The 24,577-nt window shown below is 40.7% G+C and overlaps 1 protein-coding gene across 4 annotated transcripts in view; it reads left to right on the top strand.

The window, feature by feature from the left end:
- Nurf-38 (Inorganic pyrophosphatase Nurf-38) overlaps positions 1 to 23,661 on the top strand; it is a 149,869-nt gene extending 126,208 nt beyond the window's left edge. For all 4 annotated transcript variants that reach the window (XM_071662696.1, XM_071662697.1, XM_071662698.1 and 1 more), the window contains 4 exons: positions 12,878 to 12,997; positions 19,886 to 20,122; positions 20,792 to 20,972; positions 23,231 to 23,661. In XM_071662696.1, coding sequence (XP_071518797.1) covers positions 12,878 to 12,997; positions 19,886 to 20,122; positions 20,792 to 20,972; positions 23,231 to 23,262 — 570 coding nt within the window. In that variant the 3' untranslated portion in view covers positions 23,263 to 23,661. The remainder of the gene's footprint in view (positions 1 to 12,877; positions 12,998 to 19,885; positions 20,123 to 20,791; positions 20,973 to 23,230) is intronic.
- The last annotated feature ends 916 nt before the right edge of the window (positions 23,662 to 24,577 follow it).

Genomic DNA, 24,577 nt, shown 5'->3' with positions numbered 1-24,577 from the left:
GAGAGATGGCCAGAGAGCGTTATTGGATTACGTGTTAATTGACAGGCGTGCGAAAGAGAGACTTTTGGATGTTAATGTGCTGAGAGGTGCAACTGGAGGGATGTCTGATCATTATCTTGTGGAGGCTAAGGTGAAGATTAGTATGGGTTTTCAGAAAAGAGGAGTGAATGTTGGGGTGAAGAAGGTGGTGAGAGTAAGTGAGCTTGGGAAGGAGACCTGTGTGGGGAAGTACCAGGAGAGACTGTGTACAGAATGGAAAAAGGTGAGAACAATGGAAGTAAGGGGAGTGGGGGAGGAATGGGATGTATTTAGGGAATCAGTGATGGATTGCGCAAAAGATGCTTGTGGCATGAGAAGAGTGGGAGGTGGGCTGTTTAGAAAGGGTAGTGAGTGGTGGGATGAAGAAGTAAGAGTATTAGTGAAAGAGAAGAGAGAGGCATTTGGACGATTTTTGCAGGGAAAAAATGCAATTGAGTGGGAGAAGTATAAAAGAAAGAGACAGGAGGTCAAGAGAAAGGTGCAAGAGGTGAAAAAAAGGGCAAATGAGAGTTGGGGTGAGAGACTATCAGTAAATTTTAGGGAGAATAAAAAGATGTTCTGGAAGGAGGTAAATAGGGTGCGTAAGACAAGGGAGCAAATGGGAACTTCAGTGAAGGGCGTAAATGGGGAGGTGATAACAAGTAGTGGTGATGTGAGAAGGAGATGGAATGAGTATTTTGAAGGTTTGTTGAATGTGGCAGATATAGGGTGTTTTGGTCGAGGTGGTGTGCAAAGTGAGAGGGTTAGGGAAAATGATTTGGTAAACAGAGAAGAGGTAGTAAAAGCTTTGCGGAAGATGAAAGCCGGCAAGGCAGCAGGTTTGGATGGTATTGCAGTGGAATTTATTAAAAAAGGGGGTGACTGTATTGTTGACTGGTTGGTAAGGTTATTTAATGTATGTATGACTCATGGTGAGGTGCCTGAGGATTGGCGGAATGCGTGCATAGTGCCATTGTACAAAGGCAAAGGGGATAAGAGTGAGTGCTCAAATTACAGAGGTATAAGTTTGTTGAGTATTCCTGGTAAATTATATGGGAGGGTGTTGATTGAGAGGGTGAAGGCATGTACAGAGCATCAGATTGGGGAAGAGCAGTGCGGTTTCAGAAGTGGTAGAGGATGTGTGGATCAGGTGTTTGCTTTGAAGAATGTATGTGAGAAATACTTAGAAAAGCAAATGGATTTGTATGTAGCATTTATGGATCTGGAGAAGGCATATGATAGAGTTGATAGAGATGCTCTGTGGAAGGTATTAAGAATATATGGTGTGGGAGGCAAGTTGTTAGAAGCAGTGAAAAGTTTTTATCGAGGATGTAAGGCATGTGTACGTGTAGGAAGAGAGGAAAGTGATTGGTTCTCAGTGAATGTAGGTTTGCGGCAGGGGTGTGTGATGTCTCCATGGTTGTTTAATTTGTTTATGGATGGGGTTGTTAGGGAGGTAAATGCAAGAGTCCTGGAAAGAGGGGCAAGTATGAAGTCTGTTGAGGATGAGAGAGCTTGGGAAGTGAGTCAGTTGTTGTTCGCTGATGATACAGCGCTGGTGGCTGATTCATGTGAGAAACTGCAGAAGCTGGTGACTGAGTTTGGTAAAGTGTGTGGAAGAAGAAAGTTAAGAGTAAATGTGAATAAGAGCAAGGTTATTAGGTACAGTAGGGTTGAGGGTCAAGTCAATTGGGAGGTGAGTTTGAATGGAGAAAAACTGGAGGAAGTGAAGTGTTTTAGATATCTGGGAGTGGATCTGTCAGCGGATGGAACCATGGAAGCGGAAGTGGATCATAGGATGGGGGAGGGGGCGAAAATTTTGGGAGCCTTGAAAAATGTGTGGAAGTCGAGAACATTATCTCGGAAAGCAAAAATGGGTATGTTTTAAGGAATAGTGGTTCCAACAATGTTGTATGGTTGCGAGGCGTGGGCTATGGATAGAGTTGTGCGCAGGAGGATGGACGTGCTGGAAATGAGATGTTTGAGGAAAATGTGTGGTGTGAGGTGGTTTGATCGAGTAAGTAACGTAAAGGTAAGAGAGATGTGTGGAAATAAAAAGAGCGTGGTTGAGAGAGCAGAAGAGGGTGTTTTGAAATGGTTTGGGCACATGGAGAGAATGAGTGAGGAAAGATTGACCAAGAGGATATATGTGTCGGAGGTGGAGGGAACGAGGAGAAGAGGGAGACCAAATTGGAGGTGGAAAGATGGAGTGAAAAAGATTTTGTGTGATCGGGGCCTGAACATGCAGGAGGGTGAAAGGAGGGCAAGGAATAGAGTGAATTGGAGCGATGTGGTATACAGGGGTTGACGTGCTGTCAGTGGATTGAATCAAGGCATGTGAAGCGTCTGGGGTAAACCATGGAAAGCTGTGTAGGTATGTATGTTTGCGTGTGTGGACGTGTGTATGTACATGTGTATGGGGGGGGGTTGGGCCATTTCTTTCGTCTGTTTCCTTGCGCTACCTCGCAAACGCGGGAGACAGCGACAAAGTATAAAAAAAAAAAAAAAATGTGTATATATATATATATATATATATATATATATATATATATATATCCCTGGGGATAGGGGATTAAGAGTACTTCCCACGTATTCCCTGCGTGTCGTAGAAGGCGACTAAAAGGGGAGGGAGCGGGGGGCTGGAACTCCTCCCCTCTCTTTTTTTTTTTTTTCATTTTCCAAAAGAAGGAACAGAGAATTGGGCCAGGTGAGGGTATTCCCTCAAAGGCCCAGTCCTCTGTTCTTAACGCTACCTCACTAATGCGGGAAATGGCGAATAGTTTGAAAGAAAGAAAAATATATATATATATATATTTTATATTTATTTTATTGTACTTTGTCGCTGTCTCCCGCGTTTGCGAGGTAGCGCAAGGAAACAGACGAAAGAAATGGCCCAACCCCCCCCCATACACATGTATATACATACGTCCACACACGCAAATATACATACCTACACAGCTTTCCATGGTTTACCCCAGACGCTTCACATGCCCTGCTTCAATCCACTGACAGCACGTCAACCCCGGTATACCACATCGCTCCAATTCACTCTATTCCTTGCCCTCCTTTCACCCTCCTGCATGTTCAGGCCCCGATCACACAAAATATTTTTCACTCCATCTTTCCACCTCCAATTTGGTCTCCCTCTTCTCCTTGTTCCCTCCACCTCCGACACATATATCCTCTTGGTCAATCTTTCCTCACTCATCCTCTCCATGTGTCCAAACCACTTCAAAACACCCTCTTCTGCTCTCTCAACCACGCTCTTTTTATTTCCACACATCTCTCTTACCCTTACGTTACTCACTCGATCAAACCACCTCACACCACACATTGTCCTCAAACATCTCATTTCCAGCACATCCATCCTCCTGCACACAACTCTATCCATAGCCCACGCCTCGCAACCATACAACATTGTTGGAACCACTATTCCTTCAAACATACCCATTTTTGCTTTCTGAGATAATGTTCTCGACTTCCACACATTCTTCAAGGCCCCCAGGATTTTCGCCCCCTCCCCCACCCTATGATCCACTTCCGCTTCCATGGTTCCATCCGCTGCCAGATCCACTCCCAGATTGTATAGGTATGTATATGTGCGTGTGGACACGTATGTATATATATGTGTATGTGGGTGGGTTGGGTCATTCTTTCGTCTGTTTCCTTGCACTACCTTGCTAACACAAGAGACAGTGACAAAGTATAATAAATGAATAAATAAATTATATATAGGTAGGTGAAACTGCAGAGTTTGATAACATTCAGAGATCTTTCACAGCTTGTACTGACTTGGTAAAGAAAGTGAATTACTGGAAATGAAAGCCGGCAAGGCAGCAGGTTTGGATGGTATTGCAGTGGAATTTATTAAAAAAGGGGGTGACTGTATTATTGACTGGTTGGTAAGGTTATTTAATATATGTATGACTCATGGTGAGGTGCCTGAGGATTGGTGGAATGCGTGCATAGTGCCATTGTACAAAGGCAAAGGGGATAAGAGTGAGTGCTCAAATTACAGAGGTATAAGTTTGTTGAGTATTCCTGGTAAATTATATGGGAGGGTAGTAATTGAGAGGGTGAAGGCATGTACAGAGCATCAGATTGGGGAAGAGCAGTGTGGTTTCAGAAGTGGTAGAGGATGTGTGGATCAGGTGTTTGCTTTGAAGAATGTATGTGAGAAATACTTAGAAAAGCAAATAGATTTGTATGTAGCATTTATGGATCTGGAGAAGGCATATGATAGATTTGATAGAGATGCTCTGCGGAAGGTATTAAAAATATATGGTGTGGGAGGCAAGTTGTTAGAAGCAGTGAAAAGTTTTTATCGAGGATGTAAGGCATGTGTACGTGTAGGAAGAGAGGAAAGTGATTGGTTCTCAGTGAATGTAGGTTTGCGGCAGGGGTGTGTGATGTCTCCATGGTGGTTTAATTTGTTTATGGATGGGGTTGTTAGGGAGGTGAATGCAAGAGTTTTGGAAAGAGGGGCAAGTATGAAGTCTGTTGGGGATGAGAGAGCTTGGGAAGTGAGTCAGTTGTTGTTCGCTGATGATACAGCGCTGGTGGCTGATTCATGTGAGAAACTGCAGAAGCTGGTGACTGAGTTTGGTAAAGTGTGTGAAAGAAGAAAGTTAAGAGTAAATGTGAATAAGAGCAAGGTTATTAGGTACAGTAGGGTTGAGGGTCAAGTCAATTGGGAGGTAAGTTTGAATGGAGAAAAACTGGAGGAAGTAAAGTGTTTTAGATATCTGGGAGTGGATCTGGCAGCGGATGGAACCATGGAAGCGGAAGTGGATCATAGGATGGGGGAGTGGGCGAAAATTCTGGGAGTCTTGAAGAATGTGTGGAAGTCGAGAACATTATCTCGGAAAGCAAAAATGGGTATGTTTGAAGGAATAGTGGTTCCAACAATGTTGTATGGTTGCGAGGCATGGGCTATGGATAGAGTTGTGCGCAGGAGGATGGATGTGCTGGAAATGAGATGTTTGAGGACAATGTGTGGTATGAGGTGGTTTGATCGAGTAAGTAACGTAAGGGTAAGAGAGATGTGTGGAAATAAAAAGAGCGTGGTTGAGAGAGCAGAAGAGGGTGTTTTGAAATGGTTTGGGCACATGGAGAGAATGAATGAGGAAAGATTGACCAAGAGGATATATGTGTCGGAGGTGGAGGGAACGAGGAGAAGTAGGAGACCAAATTGGAGGTGGAAAGATGGAGTGAAAAAGATTTTGTGTGATCGGGGCCTGAACATGCAGGAGGGTGAAAGGAGGGCAAGGAATAGAGTGAATTGGATCGATGTGGTATACCGGGGTTGACATGCTGTCAGTGGATTGAATCAGGGCATGTGAAGCGTCTGGGGTAAACCATGGAAAGCTGTGTAGGTATGTATATTTGCGTGTGTGGACGTGTATGTATATAAATGTGTATGGGGGTGGGTTGGGCCATTTCTTTCGTCTGTTTCCTTGCGCTACCTTGCAAACGCGGGAGACAGTGACAAAGCAAAAAAAAAAAATATATATATATATATATATATATATATATATATATATATATATGTATATATATATTTATTTATTCATTTTGCATAGTCGCTGTCTCCTGCATTTGCGAGGTAGCACAAGGAAACAGACGAAAGAAATGGCCCAACCTACCCCCATACACATGTATATACTGATTCGGTTGAGAAACTGCAGAAGGTGGTGACTGAGTTTGGTAAAGTGTGTGAAAGAAGAAAGCTGAGAGTAAGTGTGAATAAGAGCAAGGTTATTGGTACATTAGGGTTGAGGGACAAGTCACTTGGGAGGTAAGTTTGAATGGAGAAAAACTGGAGGAAGTGAAGTGTTTTAGATATCTGGGAGTGGATTTGGCAGCGGATGGAACCTGAAGCAGAAGTAAGTCATAGGGTGAGGGAGGGGGCGAAAGTTCTGGGAGCGTTGAGAAATGTGTGGAAGGCGAGAACATTATCTCAGAAAGCATAAATGGGTATGTTTGAAGGAATAGTGGTTCCGACAATGTTATGTGGTTGCAAGGTGTGGGCTATAGATAGAGTTGTGCGGAGGGTGAATGTGTTGGAAATGAGATGTTTGAGGCAATATGTGGTGTGAGGTGATTTGATCGAGTAAGTAATGAATGGGTAAGAAAGTTGTGTGGTAATAAAAAGAGTGTGGTTGCGAGAGCAGAAGAGGGTGTTTTGGAATGGTGTGGTAACATGGAGAGAATGAGTGAGGAAAGATTGACAAAGAGGATATATGTGTCAGAGGTGGAGGGAACAAGGAGAAGTGGGAAGCCAAATTGGAGGTGGAAAGATGGAGTGAAAAAGATTTTGAGCGATAGGGGCCTGAACATGCAGGAGAGTGAAAGGCATGCAAGGAATAGAGTGAATTGGAACATTGTGGTATACTGGGGTCGACTGTCAATGGATTGAACCAGGGCATGTGAAGCGCGCATGTGGGGGGAGGGGGTTGTTATTTCATGTGTGGCGGGGTGGCGATGGGAATGAATAAAGGCAGCAAGTATGATTTATGTACATGTGTATGTATTTATATGTCTGTGTATGTATATATGTGTATAGGTTGAGATGTAGAGGTATGTATATGTGTGTGTGGACATGTATGTATATACAAGTGTATTTGGGTGGGTTGGGCTGTTCTTTCATCTGTTTCCTTGTGCTACCTTGCTAACGTGGGAGACACTGGCAAAGTATAACAGATATGAATAGAAAAATATATATATATATATATTCTTTTTTCTTTCTTTCAAACTATTCGCCATTTCCCGCTTTAGCGAGGTAACGTTAAGAACAGAGGACTGGGCCTTGGAGGGAATATCCTCACCTGGCCCCCTTCTCTGTTCCTTGTTTTGGAAAATTAAAAAAAAAATGAGAGGGGAAGATTTCCAGCCCCCCGCTCCCTCCCCTTTTAGTCGCCTTTTACGACACGCAGGGAATACGTGGGAAGTATTCTTTCTCCCCTATCCCCAGGGATAATATATATATATATATATATATATATATATATATTTTTTTTTTTTTTTTTTTTATACTTTGTCACTGTCTCCCGCGTTTGCGAGGTAGCGCAAGGAAACAGACGAAAGAAATGGCCCAACCCCCCCCCATACACATGTATATACATACGTCCACACACGCAAATATACATACCTACACAGCTTTCCATGGTTTACCCCAGACGCTTCACATGCCTTGATTCAATCCACTGACAGCACGTCAACCCCGGTATACCACATCGCTCCAATTTACTTTATTCCTTGCCCTCCTTTCACCCTCCTGCATGTTCAGGCCCCGATCACACAAAATCTTTTTCACTCCATCTTTCCACCTCCAATTTGGTCTCCCTCTTCTCCTTGCTCCCTCCACCTCCGACACATATATCCTCTTGGTCAATCTTTCCTCACTCATCCTCTCCATGTGCCCAAACCACTTCAAAACACCCTCTTCTGCTCTCTCAACCACGCTCTTTTTATTTCCACACATCTCTCTTACCCTTACGTTACTCACTCGATCAAACCACCTCACACCACACATTGTCCTCAAACATCTCATTTCCAGCACATCCATCCTCCTGCGCACAACTCTATCCATAGCCCACACCTCGCAACCATACAACATTGTTGGAACCACTATTCCTTCAAACATACCCATTTTTGCTTTCCGAGATAATGTTCTCGACTTCCACACATTCTTCAAGGCCCCCAGAATTTTCGCCCCCTCCCCCACCCTATGATCCACTTCCGCTTCCATGGTTCCATCCGCTGCTAGATCCACTCCCAGATATCTAAAACACTTCACTTCCTCCAGTTTTTCTCCATTCAAACTCACCTCCCAATTGACTTGACCCTCAACCCTACTGCACCTAATAACCTTGCTCTTATTCAAATTCACTCTTAACTTTCTTCTTCCACACACTTTACCAAACTCAGTCACCAGCTTCTGCAGTTTCTCACATGAATCAGCCACCAGCGCTGTATCATCAGCGAACAACAACTGACTCACTTCCCAAGCTCTCTCATCCCCAACAGACTTCATACTTGCCCCTCTTTCCAAAACTCTTGCATTTACCTCCCTAACAACCCCATCCATAAATAAATTAAACAACCATGGAGACATCACACACCCCTGCCGCAAACCTACATTCACTGAGAACCAATCACTTTCCTCTCTTCCTACACTTACACATGCCTTACATCCTCGATAAAACCTTTTCACTGCTTCTAACAACTTGCCTCCCACACCATATATTCTTAATACCTTCCACAGAGCATCTCTATCAACTCTATCATATGCCTTCTCCAGATCCATAAATGCTACATACAAATCCATTTGCTTTTCTAAGTATTTCTCACGTACATTCTTCAAAGCAAACACCTGATCCACACATCCTCTACCACTTCTGAAACCACACTGCTCTTCTCCAATCTGATGCTCTGTACATGCCTTCACCCTCTCAATCAATACCCTCCCATATAATTTACCAGGAATACTCAACAAACTTATACCTCTGTAATTTGAGCACTCACTCTTATCCCCTTTGCCTTTGTACAATGGCACTATGCACGCATTCCGCCAATCCTCAGGCACCTCACCATGAGTCATACATACATTAAATAACCTTACCAACCAGTCAACAATACAGTCACCCCCTTTTTTAACAAATTCCAGCGCAATACCATCCAAACCTGCTGCCTTGCCGGCTTTCATCTTCCGCAAAGCTTTCACTACCTCTTCTCTGTTTACGAAATCATATATATATATATATATATATATATATATATATATATATTTTTTTTTTTTGCCGCTGTCTCCCGCGTTTGCAAGGTAGCGCAAGGAAACAGACGAAAGAAATGGCCCAACCCACCCCCATACACATGTATATACATACACGTCCACACACGCAAAATATACATACCTACACAGTTTTCCATGGTTTACCCCAGACGCTTCACATGCCCTGATTCAATCCACTGACAGCACGTCAACCCCGGTATACCACATCGATCCAATTCACTCTATTCCTTGCCCTCCTTTCACCCTCCTGCATGTTCAGGCCCTGATCACACAAAATCTTTTTCACTACATCTTTCCACCTCCAATTTGGTCTCCCACTTCTCCTCGTTCCCTCCACCTCCGACACATATATCCTCTTGGTCAATCTTTCCTCACTCATTCTCTCCATGTTCCCAAACCATTTCAAAACACCCTCTTCTGCTCTCTCAACCACGCTCTTTTTATTTCCACACATCTCTCATACCCTTGCATTACTTACTCGATCAAACCACCTCACACCACACATTGTCCTCAAACATCTCATTTCTAGCACATCCATCCTCCTGCGCACAACTCTATCCATAGCCCACGCCTCGCAACCATACAACATTGTTGGAACCACTATTCCTTCAAACATACCCATTTTTGCTTTCCGAGATAATGTTCTCGACTTCCACACATTCTTCAAGGCTCCCAGAATTTTCGCCCCCTACCCCACCCTATGATCCACTTCCACTTCCATGGTTCCATCCGCTACCAGATCCACTCCCAGATATCTAAAACACTTTACTTCCTCCATTTTTTCTCCATTCAAACTTACCTCCCAATTGACTTGACCCTCAACCCTACTGTACCTAATAACCTTGCTCTTATTCATATTTACTCTTAACTTTCTTCTTTCACACACTTTACCAAACTCAGTCACCAGCTTCTGCAGTTTCTCACATGAATCAGCCACCAGCACTGTATCATCAGTGAACAACAACTGACTCACTTCCCAAGCTCTCTCATCCCCAACAGACTTCATACTTGCCCCTCTTTCCAAAACTCTTGCATTCACCTCCCTAACAACCCCATCCATAAACAAATTAAACAACCATGGAAACATCACACACCCGTGCCGCAAACCTACATTCACTGAGAACCAATCACTTTCCTCTCTTCCTACACGTACACATGCCTTACATCCTCGATAAAAACTTTTCACTGCTTCTAACAACTTGCCTCCCACACCATATATTCTTAATACCTTCCCCAGAGCATCTCTATCAACTCTATCATATGCCTTCTCCAGATCCATAAATGCTACATACAAATCCATTTGCTTTTCTAAGTATTTCTCACATACATTCTTCAAAGCAAACACCTGATCCACACATCCTCTACCACTTCTGAAACCACACTGCTCTTCCCCAATCTGATGCTCTGTACATGCCTTCACCCTCTCAATCAATACCCTCCCATATAATTTACCAGGAATACTCAACAAACTTATACCTCTGTAATTTGAGCACTCACTCTTATCCCCTTTGCCTTTGTACAGTGGCACTATGCACGCATTCCGCCAATCCTCAGGCACCTCACCATGAGTCATACATACATTAGATAACCTTACCAACCAGTCAATAATACAGTCACCCCCTTTTTTAATAAATTCCACTGCAATACCATCCAAACCTGCTGCCTTGCCGGCTTTCATCTTCCGCAAAGCTTTTACTACCTCTTCTCTGTCTACCAAATCATTTTCCCTAACCCTCTCACTTTGCACACCACCTCGACCAAAACACCCTATATCTGCCACTCTATCATCAAACACATTCAACAAACCTTCAAAATACTCACTCCATCTCCTTCTCACATCACCACTACTTGTTATCATCTCCCCATTTGTGCCCTTCACTGAAGTTCCCATTTGCTCCCTTGTCTTACGCAATTTATTTACCTCCTTCCAGAACATCTTTTTATTCTCCCTAAAATTTAATGATACTCTCTCACCCCAACTCTCATTTGCCCTCTTTTTCACCTCTTGCACCTTTCTCTTGACCTCCTGTCTCTTTCTTTTATACATCTCCCACTCAATTGCATTTTTTCCTATATGATAGGGTAAGAGAGATGTGTGGTAACAAAAAGAGTGTGGTTGAGAGAGCAGAAGAGAGTGTTTTGAAATGGTTTGGTCACATGGAGAGAATGAGTGAGGAAAGATTGACCAAGAGGATATATGTGTCAGAGTAGGAGGGAACGAGAAGTGGGAGACGAAATTGGAGGTGGAAAGATGGAGTGAAAAAGATTTTGAGTGATCGGGGCCTGGACATGCAGGAGGGTGAAGGGCGGGCAAGGAATAGAGTGAACTGGATGATGTGGTATACCAGGGTCGACGTGCTGTCAATGGATTGAACCGGGGCATGTGAAGCGTCTGGGGTAAACCATGGAAAGTTCTGTGGGGCCTGGATGTGGAAAGGGAGCTGTGGTTTCGGTGCATTATTACAAGACAGCTAGAGACTGAGTGTGAACGAATGTGGCCTTTGTTGTCTTTCTTAGTGCTACCTTGCACACATGAGGGGGGAGGGGGTTGTTATTCCATGTGTGGCGATAGGAATGAATAAAGGCAGACAGTATGAATTATGTACATGTGTGTATATGTATATGTCTGTGTGTATATATATGTATACATTGAGATATATAGGTATGTATATTTGCGTGTGTGGACATGTATGTATGTACATGTGTATGTGGGTGGGTTGGGCCATTATTTCGTCTGTTTTCTTGCGCTACCTCGCTAACGTGGGAGACAGCGACAAAGCAAAATAAAATGAATAGAAATATATATTTTTTTTTTTAATTTTCCAAAAGAGGAACAGAGGGGGCCAGGTGAGGATATTCCAAAAAAGGCCCAGTCCTCTGTTCTTAACGCTACCTCGCTAACGCGGGAAATGGCAAATAGTTTAAAAGAAAAAAAGAAAAAAAAAATTTATATATATATATATATATATATATATATATACTTTCATGTTTGGAGTTTCCTTGGTTTACAATATAGTATTAGGAACAGATGAAGAAATAGATTTATTCACTCGCAGCTGTCGTGTGTAATGACTGCTTTGCATGCCCCGAATTCAGTCCATTAACAGCATATCAGACCCCTGTAAACCTCATTGCTCCAGTTTATTCTGTTCTAGGCATGCTTTAGGCCTTCTTATATGTTCAGGCCCCTAGCACTCAAAACCTTTACTAGTGCATCCTTCCATCAACCATTTGGTCTTCCTTCTCTCCTTGTCCCCTCCATTTTTGACACATATAGCTTCTTTCCATATTTCCAGACCATTGCAGCACACCCTCTTCTGCCTTTTCATAAATATTCCTTTTTCTACCACACATTTCTCTTATTCTATCATTTATTGTGTATGTCCAACCCAAGTTAGACCGCACAATACTTGGCAAGCTGCTGCATCACATGATTGTTGTTTGGCCATTGGCAACTCATGGGTGGGCTGTTTTGATGCCTGCTTCTTTCCCTGCACGTCAAAGTTTTTGAACTCGTTACCTTGTCATTTCTTTCCCAATAACTAGGACCTGGCACATTTCAAAAGACCAGTCTTTCAGTCTCTCAGATATTCATAGATGCTTTCCCTTGTCTTTTCTGTATCCAATTCATAATTCTCTTTATATTTCAGTTAAGGCCTGGCCTTGGTATGGGCTTTTGTCCTTGACTGGAACTGGAACCTTCAACATGAAAAAAAAAATAACCCTCTTCATACCACATACTGTTCTTAGTCATTTCATTTTCGACACGCTTCTGTACTTTGTCTTATACAGCCCACACTTCACTTCTGTACACCACCTTTAGGGATACTGTACCATCAGATATACCCACCTTTGCCCTTACATATAGTGACATCTTTTTCCACACTCCTCAATGTGGTCTGGACTATTGCACCCCTCACCCATCCTATGGCTCACTTCAGTTCCCATTATTTTTGCGATGTCCACTCCTAGGTATCTAAAACAATTAACTTCCTCCAAGTTCTGCCCATTCAAACTTAAACTCCAGCTCAACTATATGTATACATACTTTTTCATTTCTTTTAGACATGGGAGGACCCAGGGCACATAGATGAAGCTACAGGCTGCAAAGGTGATAATGATCCCATCGATGTATGTGAGATTGGCTATCGTGTGGCTAAGAGGGGTGAAGTTATCCAAGTTAAGGTGAGTAAAATTCTACATTCTGTTTTCACTTCAGCTGAAATATATGATTTTCATATAGAATTGTTTTCAACCTATTGTAGCATATGTCAGGATAACTTTATGAGGATTTTTCAACTACTGTATAGCAATAAGGCATTTGTATTTTGTCTGTACCAAAAAGAATTGAAGCACTTTGACTGCACTGTCCACACAAATATATTATTGAAAGATGTTTTACCAGGTGAGAAAGAATACTTCCCACGTATTCCCTGCATGTCCTCAAAGGCAACTAAAAGGGGAGGGCGCAGGAGGCTGGAAATCCTCCCCTCCAGTTTTTACTTTTCCAAAAGAAGGAACAGAGAAGGGGGCCAAGGGAGGATTCCATCTTAGGCCCAGTCCTCTGTTCTTAACACTACCTCGCTAATGCGGGAAGTGGCGAGTATGTATGAAAAAAGTAAGGAGTAAAGTGGAGTAGATATTCAAGAATATTGTGTAACACTGTGCATAGCAGTAACTGTAGAACTATTTTCAGTTATATGATGTGTGGATATTTTATCTCTGCAATCGATGTGACCACAATGATTTGTGAAATAGGCCATAAAATAGAAAGCTTATCTTTAATGTTTTTCACATAGACAATCTATTTTATTTATTTATTTTGCTTTGTCACTGTCTCCTGCATTTGCGAGGTAGCGCAAGGAAACAGACGAAAGAAATGGCCTAACCCACCCCCATACACAATGTATATACATACACGTCCACACACGCAAATATACATACCTATACATCTCAATGTACACATATATATACACACACAGACACATACATATATACCCATGCACACAATTCATACTGTCTGCCTTTATTCATTCCCATCGCCACCTCGCCACACATGGAATACCATCCCCCTCCCCCCTCATGTGTGCGAGGTAGCACTAGGAATAGACAACAAAGGCCCCATTCGTTCACACTCAGTCTCTAGCTGTCATGCAATAATGCCTGAAACCACAGCTCCCTTTCCACAATCAGGCCCCACACAACTTTCCATGGTTTACCCCAGATGCTTCACATGCCCTGATTCAATCCACTGACAGCACGTCAACCCTGGTATACCATATTGATCCAGTTCACTCTATTCCTTGCCCGCCCCTCACCCTCCTGCATGTTCAGGCCCCTATCACTCAAAATCTTTTTCACTCCATCTTTCCACCTCCAATTTGGTCTCCCACTTCTCCTCGTTCCCTCCACCTCTGACACATATATCCTCTTGGTCAATCTTTCCTCACTCATTCTCTCCATGTGCCCAAACCATTTCAAAACACCCTCTTCTGCTCTCTCAACCACGCTCTTTTTATTTCCACACATCTCTCTTACCCTTACATTACTTACTCGATCAAAGCACCTCACACCACACATTGTCCTCAAACATCTCATTTCCAGCACGTCCACCCTCCTGCGCACAACTCTATCCATAGCCCACGCCTCGCAACCATACAACATTGTTGGAACCACTATTCCTTCAAACATACCCATTTTTGCTTTCCGATATAATGTTCTCGACTTCCACACATTCTTCAAGGCTCCCAGGATTTTCGCCCCCTCCCCCACCCTATGATTCACTTCCGCTTCCATGGTTCCATCCACTGCCAGATCCACACCCAGATATCTAAAACACTTTACTTCCTCCAGTTTTTCTCCATTCAAACTTACCTCCCAATTGACTTGACCCTCAACCCTACTGTACCTAATAACCTTGCTCTTATTCACATTTACTCTTAACTTTCTTCTTTCACACACTTTACCAAACTCAGTCACCAGCTTCTGCAGTTTCTCACATGAATCAGTCACCAGCGCTGTATCATCAGCGAACAACAACTGACTCACTTCCCAAGCTCTCTCATCCACAACAGACTTCATACTTGCCCCTCTTTCCAAAACTCTTGCATTTACCTCCCTAACAACCCCATCCATAAACAAATTAAACAACCATGGAGACATCACACACCCCTGCCGCAAACCTACATTCACTGAGAACCAATCACTTTCCTCTCTTCCTACACGTACACATGCCTTACATCCTCGATAAAAACTGATTCAGTTAATTCTTTTTTTTTCAGCCATTTGAAGATATGAAATGTATTTCATAAAACAGCCCTTGTAGAAATTAAAGAAAGGCTTCCTAGTGAAGGACTAATTATGAATATATACTTGAACCTAAACTAGCATACATGAAGTGATATTTATAGAACACACAAACTCCACATGCTTGTTCATAATGATTTCAAAACCTTAAACAACCAAAACATCAGTTAATTAAGGGCATCTTATATGAAACCCTAAAGCATGGCCATAATGCCAATACTAAATCAGTGAAATTGGCATATCCCTGGTGTTATTGTTTGGGGTGATTGGGACCACTCCAAACAGGTTTCATTAGTGGTTGCTACTGGCTGATATAATTATTACTTATTGTAATTACATGCTTCTACTGTACAGGAATGGACTTTTACATTCATGGGACTCACTTCTCTTGCACGTGCTCAATTATCATACAACTTCTCTAAGTTTATGTATACTGGCTTCATTAACCATGACCTCAGTCATTCTGTTTGATTCATCCACCACTCATGCACTGATGAAGTATTTCTTTACATACTTTTAACAAATATATCGTATTGTATCTCCTAGTTGCTTTATCTCTACATCTTGAAGAAATGATCACTGTCCTCATTAATGCCTTTTGGAAACTTAAAGATTGTGATCCTCTATGTTTTCCACTGTTTAGTAAATTCAAAACCTTCAGCCTTTCCCTCTAACATAGCTGTCGTAATTCTTGAACAATCTTTTTTGCCCTTCTCTATAACATCTTTGTGCAGAGTGACCAAACTTGAGAAGCTCATTCTAGTTTTGGCCTATTGTAGTATATGAATAGCTTGCTAAATATACTGATATTTGCCAGCAGACAGCTTGTTTTCCTTAATTTTTCTGCTAATAAGGTCCTCTGGTGACAGGTTAGGGATGATATTAACTCCCAAGTCCCTTTCGCACACAGAATCCTGAGGCTTATTTCTTCTAGATAATAGTCATTTTAAGGCCATCTCTCTCTTTGTCCCATCCTCAGTACTTTAGATTTTCTCAAGTTGAATTTCATCAACCATGTTTCAGACCAACTTTGGACTCCGTTTAGATCACCTTGTAAGCTGATGCAATCCATATCACTTTTCACTTTCCACATGACCTTTGCATCTGCAAACTTATTCAGGTAGGATTTCTTACATACAAGCAGGTCATATGATAGATCAAGAAGTGTAATGGTCCTAGAACCAAACTCTGTGGCACTCTGCTGGTCACCTCAACCCACTTGGAAATGGCTCCTCCAACATAAGACCTTTGTTCCCTTCCAGAAAGATAATCTGTTATACATTGAACCCCCCCCCCATATTCCTACCTTGTGATCAAGGTCCTCCATCAGTTTCCCATGCAGTACAGTCAAATTCTTTGGACAGTTTAGATACAAACAGTCCACTCAACTTTCCCTTTAGTCTAGGCGTGAGCTCATTATTTCGTCGACCATCTTTCCTTAAAACCATGCTGTCTCATGCTTAAGAAATATTTTGTCGATAGAAAGTCTTCCATCAGCTTTTTTATAATCTTTTCCAGAACCTTACCAACCACACATGTTAGTGAGACCAGTCTATAGTTCAGTGCCTGTCTCCAGTCTCCTTTCTTATATATAGGTTTGATGTTTCCCCTTTTCCTTTTCCTTGGTAAGCTTAGTTGTCATGACTCCAGCAATATCAGGTGCACTTTCCCTTATATGATTGTTGAATTACAACTCTTTACTATTCACTATTAATCCATTTGAGTACATTACTCTCAGTCTGACATTACCTCCTATCACTTCTACCCCATGTGCAGTGCTAGCAGAGCTGCTTCATCCTCTTGCTAAATATGGTCTTGTTTATTTGTATTCTAACAGTACTCCCTGCTTTTCTCCCCCTTTTCTTTTGAGGATCACATTTGATGAATATCCCATTGAGTTCCACCTTGCTTGAAGGTTCTTAGCTTTCCTAAGTACTTATTGGCTGGATGTCTTCAAGTCAAATGTAACAATTGCTGGTTGCCTCCCTATATCTTGGTTATTAAACAATTCTTCCCCTTTCCTTTATCATGAAAATTGCATCTGACTGTCCCATAGTCTCCAACAATATTTTCTAAAGCATTTCCTCCTTAACCAGTGATGTAAGCCTTTCATCCTCCAGCTTGATTGATCATTCTAATTTTGGTGCACTCTGTTTATATATATAGTGTAGCTTTTGTTTCTCTAGCTTTTTTTTTTTTTTTTTTTTTAGCTAGGAAGCACTACTCTGTACTTTTCTAAACCTTCCATCATCTAGCCCATAAACTTTCTTGATTGCTGTATCTTTAATAGAGCATATTATTCTTTCAATCACTTCACTTAATTCACTTGGTATATCTGTGACACCCAGGGTTCTCCATCACTCTGCATGCTGTCTGTTGATATCCTGCTGGAGTTGCTCCTTCTGAACTTCCCTGTCCTCTGCTGTCATCAGTGTGTGTGTATTATACCTTTTCTTGAACCTTTTCAATAGATTCTGTAGGTGCTTTTGTCCTTTCCTAGATCTGAAAGGCTGCTGATGTTGCTCCTGCCATTCCCTACCCAATATTGGCGTCAATTTATTTTGTACATGTTTTAGTCCTTTCCTTTGCCCGAAGAGCCTCTAAGTAAATCTACAGGAGACTCATCAGACTTTGGTTGCATTTTAATGGCTTCGCCATCCTTCCTCTGGCTTTTTATCTCCTGAATCCCCTCCACTTGACTGTATTACAGTCTAAGTCTCATGACCCTTGAAATATCTGCTCAGAATTTTAATTAGCTTAAGCTGTCTTTGATTTCAGGTTCAGGTCTTGCTCCTCGAACATTTGCTATGGTGTTTTCATCTCTAGTCTTTTTGCAGATTTAGTTTTGGTACATTCTTGTAATTGAGTCCATACCAGCCATTCCTGACTTTGTCAGTTCTAGAAGACTTGCATTATCCCCAGAATAATTCTAGTAACAGTAATGAAGCTTACGAGAGCAAATCACCCAAAAACATAAGGGGAATATATATCTTTTGAGTGCAAATTGTCATTCATTTAAACTAATATTATTATTATTCATAAACGCTGCTTCCCGCATCAGCGAGGTAGCGCCAGGAAACAGATTATGAATGGCCCATGAATATACACATATGTATACATAAATGTCCATATATGCACATATACATACATATCAACATATACATACATGCACACATATATATACATGTATACACATGTACACATTCATACCTGCTTGCCTTCATCCATTACTGTTGCTATCCCAACCCACAGGAAACAGCAGCGCAATCCCCTGCTTCAACAAGGTAGTGCCAGGAAAACAGACAAAAAAAGGCTACATTCATTCACACTCAGTCTCTAGTTGTCATGTGTAGTGCACCAAAACCACAGTCTCTAGTTGTCATGTGTAATACATTGAAACCACAGCTCCCTATCCATATCCAGGCCCTACAGACCTTTCCTTGGTTTACCCCAGATGCTTCACATGCTCTGGTTCAGTCCATTGACAGCATGTTAACCCGGGTATACCACATCGTTCCAATTCACTCAGTTCGCTGCACGCCTCTCACCATCCTAAATCTTCTTCATTCCATCCTTCCACCTCCAATTTGGTCTCCCACTTCTTGTTTCCTTCACCACTGACACATATATCCTCTTTGTCAATCTTTCCTCAGTCATACACTCCATATGTCCAAACCATTTCAACACACCCTCTTCTGCTCTCTCAACCACTTTCTTTTTATTTCCACATCTCTCTTACCCCCTCATTACTTACTCGATCAGACCACCACATATTGTCCTCAGACATTTCATTTCCTACACATCCACCCCCTCCATACAACCCTATCCATAGCCCATGCCTCACAACCATATAACATTATTGGAATTACTATTCTTTCAGACATACCCATTTTTGCTCTGAGATAACGTTCTCTTTTCACACGTTCTTCATTGCTCCCAGAACCTTCACCCCTTCCCCCACCTCGTGACTCACTACCACTTCCATGGTTCCAACCATTGCTAAATCCACTCCCAGATATCTAAAACACTTCACTTCTCCAATTTTTCTCCATTCAAACTTACTTCCCAATTTCCTTGTCCCTCAACCCTACTGAACCTAATAACCTTGCTCTTATTCACATTTACTCTCAATTTTCTCCTTTTGCACACTCTTCCAAACTGAGTCACCAACTTCTGCAGTTTCTCACACAAATCTGCCACTAGAGCTGTAGCATCAGCAAACAACAACTGACTCATGTCCCAGGCCCTCTCATCCACAACAGACTGCATATTGACCCCTCTCTCCAAAACTCTTGCATTCACCTCCCTCACCACCCCATCCATAAACAAATTAAACAGTCATGGGGACATCACACACCCCTGCCACAAACCAACATTCACTTTGAACCAATCACTCTCCTCTCTTCCTACTCTTACACATGCCTTACATCCTTGGTAAAAACTTTTCATTGCTTCTAGCAACTTATCTCATTTAAACTAAAAATAAAAATTTTACCCCCCAAGACTTTTTGCTGACCATTAACAAACTTAAGTGTGTGTCTTTTTGTGTCTCAGTCTATGTGAAGTTTGGAGCCTGTTTGACTTAAGATATAGTTTACATTTTTCCGAGACAGTACCTATTCATCTGGGTGAACTGGGAAATGTGAAATTATAACTTTGACCTGAGCTTCATCTTACTATCTTAAAATCCAAAACCAATCTCCCAATTAATTCTTAGTTTGTTTATTGTTTATCAGGATCACCCTGTTCATTAGTTATTTACTTCAGGTGCTTGGAACTATAGCCCTAATTGATGAAGGAGAAACAGATTGGAAGCTCATTGCCATCGATGTTAATGATCCAATGGCCCCGCAACTGAGTGACATATCTGATGTGGAGAAGCATATGCCTGGCTTTTTGAAGGCCACTGTAGAATGGTTCAGGATTTACAAGATTCCAGATGGCAAACCAGAAAACCAGTTCGCTTTCAATGGAATGGCAAAAGATCGAGACTTTGCTCATAAGGTATGCACTGTGTTCTGTCATTATATTTGATACATGTAATACAGATTGTATATGTATATTGCTAGTAAGAGTGAAGGTTTTTAGATATATATATACATTATTCAAAAACAAACAGGGTTTAAATGAACATAAAAGAAAATTTACAAAGTCATTGAAAGGCTGATAGTTTAAGCGAGCGTAAAAGAAAATTTACAAAGTCATTGAAAGGCTGATAGTTTAAGCGAGCGTATAAATTTTAAGCCATTTTATGATGCGTTTTTTGGTGCACACACACAAAGAAAATTCTTACAGAAGATCTGAATCATATGTGAAAATAACTCAGAAAAATATATTTTCTTTTGTACTGGTATCAAATGGTGTATTTTGTTGATAGGTGGGCCTGGTTCTCTTCATGTATCCTCTTCATTTATGGAAGTATACGATTTTTTCTTTTTCTAGATGTGATATTCTAAACATACTGTATGGTTTGTACCTGCCAAGTTTTCACATCCCGTATGTGTTATTAGTTTGGAAGGATTTTATAACTGGCTCACATTGTGTTTTGAGTAAATGGAAAACCCTAATAATTTGAAAAAAATGTGCATAATAGATACGAGATTATTTTCGTACCTTGTATAAAGTGTAGCCCATAACATGTGTGTCATTTTGTATAAAATTTTTACATTACAGATCATCATGGAGACTCATGAAGCATGGCAGAATTTGGTAGAAGGTAAATCTGATGCTGGTGGCCTGAGCATCGGCTGTGTTGCTGTCCCTAATGCTATAGAAAAGGTCCTACCACAAGAAGCACAAGGAATTGTAGAGGCCTCATCTGAACCAGGCCCAGGACAGCCCATAGATCCTAAAGGTAGGCTTGGTGCTCATATTTTTCCTTTAATCATTACCATTGCCTTTCCAAAGGTTGTATCAATAGTATATCTGGGTAATATATATGAATGAGGTGTGCAAAGAATAGTAAAGAATAAGATCACATGAAGGCATTAGTGTCCCCATTTTAATGGTGATGTGATACTTGTCAACAGACTTGTATTAGAGCTATTATCTGAGATAATACACATTTTTAAAGGATTTTTTTTTTTTCATGGTAAAATGAGAGAGATTTACACTCATTGGCTTCCATCTCTTTACCCATTTACTAAAACTGATTATTTTGGCCTCCCCTAGTGCTTTAAAATAGCAGACAATCCACCCAGCCTTCCCTCTTATCAAAGACAATGCTCACTCCTGGAAATCTGAGAGGTTTATTACACGTCACCCATTTGCTAAACTCCAACCACCAAGTAGAAATGGATGGTTTACCCTTGCCTCATACTTCAGTAACTGCTCTAGCAGATCCCTCCATGCTCAAAAACTATAACACTGGCAATACAGCTGTATTCAAGTTTAACTCTTATACATACATTAAATATTTTTATCATTAATTATGTCTTGCTGCAGTATGTTCCATAATTATTTTGATTACCACAATTCTTAAGTCTTTGATGTCGGGTTTCCTTCCCTATTTCTTTTCATGTTACATTCATTGTACCTTGATTTATATGTTTAAACTTATTAATTCCTAGGTTCTAATCTGCTCATCAGTAGGTACTGTCCAGATTTATGTAGTTTTTCTTTATCCTTCCCACTCAATTGCTTTACTTGTCATCTGCAAAACATAACTATGGTCTTGCTTACTTCCTGTTCTACATGAAAGTACATGATTACAAAGATTTTTGCAGCTAGAAATGTTCCTTCCAGTAACCCTGATAGTACCTTATCTGTTGGTTAGAAATTCTTTGTTTTTTTTTCCTTTAATATTTTGTCTTCCTACTTTCTTTAGTAATACTTACTTTATATATTTTGATTAAAGATGGTAAGTTAAATACATTATTTGAGTTTGAGGCATAGAGTTAAGTGTTGAATGGATTGAGAGATATTAGTATATTTCTACTTTATAGCATTTAAGCTGAGAATGTTTGGTAATCTGTAAAATGAAAGCATGTTGCAAGTGCAGTGATGAGTTGAGATAAAGCCTTACTTCAGAAATCAGGGTCATAGTGAATCACACAAGACTATGAAAAAAAGGTTTTAACAATCCTGTCAGTTTTGTCATGAACTGGAATGCTTAGTTTCTTCATTTGGCAATAAGACCACAAAATATTAAAAGGCTAATTTGGTACAGGTCAAGGAACTTGCCCTAATATAATCACCATCTAATGTCTGCTGTCTTTCATCAAGTTCACATGACTTTGATTATTTCTGAATTTCATTCTCGTTATGTGCTTATTGACAAATGTAGATTTTCCTCTTTTGAACATTTATGGTCATTCATGTTCCAAAGTCCTGGGAGATTAGCAAGCATGTAAGCTAAAAAATGATGTACTGATAGTATATTTTTCTGCCTTAAAAAGTTTCCATTTCTAAACTGATTAAATTTTCTAACAAGTTAGGCAACTCTTTAACTTCATTTTCTCTCATAACCACATATTTGGTAAATGAAAGCATATCCCTTTCAATTTCTTTTCCTAATGTGAGTGTGGTGTAAATAATACTTAAAATGAGTATAGTATCACCAAGATAATGATATACACTTATTGGTCCCATTTCAAAGAACAAAAAATTTTAATATTTCAAATATCAAGTAAAAAGAGTGTAGCAAAAGGAAGGGATTTTATAATGTACGAGAAATACCACAATAATCAGATATACCAGTCATACTGAAACAACTGGAGGTCTGTCATCGATTCCTATACCCTCTGGAAACTTCCTCAAGGGGATGGCTGTGGCAGAAGTCTCTCCATAACTGATGAACTCTTGCCACTTAACCTTTAGGACCTCACCCTTAAAAGGCCAGTGGCAGAGGGCAACTCTAAAGCAGTGTTGTCAGAGTCCCCTACTAATTACATACTTATTTTTTTCCAGCCTAAAGTTCCTAAGTTTGAACATTAAATAAAACTGGAGTTACATTAACTTGGTATTTTAATGAATTCATGGGTAGTAATACTTTCTTTGTTGACTGCCCATGTGATTTGCCCCATGAAAACTAGAATGCTGTGTACATTTTGTACCCATTTTGAAAGCCATATCACTGTAATAATTTAATCAATATGGAACTCTTTATTTCAGTTGACCTGTGGCACTATATCAGCCTGAAGTGACCAGATACTTCAGTAAAGTCCCCAGCCTCCTCAGTACCACCATCATATGTAATGTGGACTTTTGCCAGACTTCTGTTTGTGCAGTATATATGAACCCAGCCTCACTGGTCATTTTAGCATGAATTCTTGGCAGTGTTTATAATGATACATTATCCTGTATTTATAGAAAATACTCCATCCACTACAGAATTTTATTGGTCTATGCCTGTAAACTCAGTTTGTGGCAATCCTCTCATCCTTATTTTGATAGTGTATTTAGTTTATTTAGCATTTGTAACCATCTCATTTTCACCACTGTGCCTCTTTGATTTTTACTTCTTGTAACTTCAGGCTGGAATAATCAGTTTGCTGCACTCTAAAAATATTGTACCATTGAAGAACAAAAAATTATATATTTAAGAGCATTTTCTTACCTTTATCCAATGCCCAAAGATGTTGATAGTTTCAGTAAATTTTTAATCTCTATCTAGTTACTTATTTTTTCCAATTTTACATGAAGACCAACATGTAAACACTCTACAACATTGCTGCCACAATATTGTTTCTTGCTTTCATTTTCAACATGTCATTATGTCTTGTACAGGGATGTTGTTACATATCCCTTCACACTTCCGAACTGTCACCAACTTCTGCTGCAGTTTCTCACCTGAATTTTCACCAGTGCTGTGTCATCCACAAAAGACGACCAACTCTCTTCCCGACCTCCTCACTCCCAGGCCCTTGCATTTACCTCCCTCACCATCCCATCCATAAACAAACAGGAATGATGAAATCACAGACCAACCTTCACCTGGAATCACTTGCTCTCCTCTCTTCCTACTTGAACACATGCCTTACACTATTGATAAAAACTTCTCTGCTTCTAACAGCTTTCCTTAGACCTTCCACAACTCATCTCTTATCAACCCTCTCATATGTTTCTCCAGATCCATAATTGCCATATATCAATCTTTCATATTCTCTTAAGTATTTCTTTCACACATTTTTCAAAGCAAACACTTGATCCATACATCCTCTACCACTCCTAAAACCACATTATTCCTCTCCAATCTGATACTCTGTACATGTCCTCATCCTCTTGATCAATACCTTCCCATACCAGGTACACTTCACAAACAAATACCTCTGTAGTTTAAACAAACACCTTTGTTCCCCTTCCCTTTATACAATGGCATTATGCCTTCATTCTTCCAATCCTCAAGCACTTCATCAGGATCTACACATACACTAAAAATCCTAACTTACCAATCAGCAACACATTCATCCCATTTCTTAAGAAATTCAACTGCAATACCATCCACTCCAGCTGCCTTAC

The sequence above is a fragment of the Panulirus ornatus genome, chromosome 6 (assembly GCF_036320965.1).
Source record: "Panulirus ornatus isolate Po-2019 chromosome 6, ASM3632096v1, whole genome shotgun sequence".
Lineage (NCBI taxonomy): Eukaryota > Metazoa > Arthropoda > Malacostraca > Decapoda > Palinuridae > Panulirus > Panulirus ornatus.
This window is presented reverse-complemented; position numbering and strand designations above follow the sequence as displayed.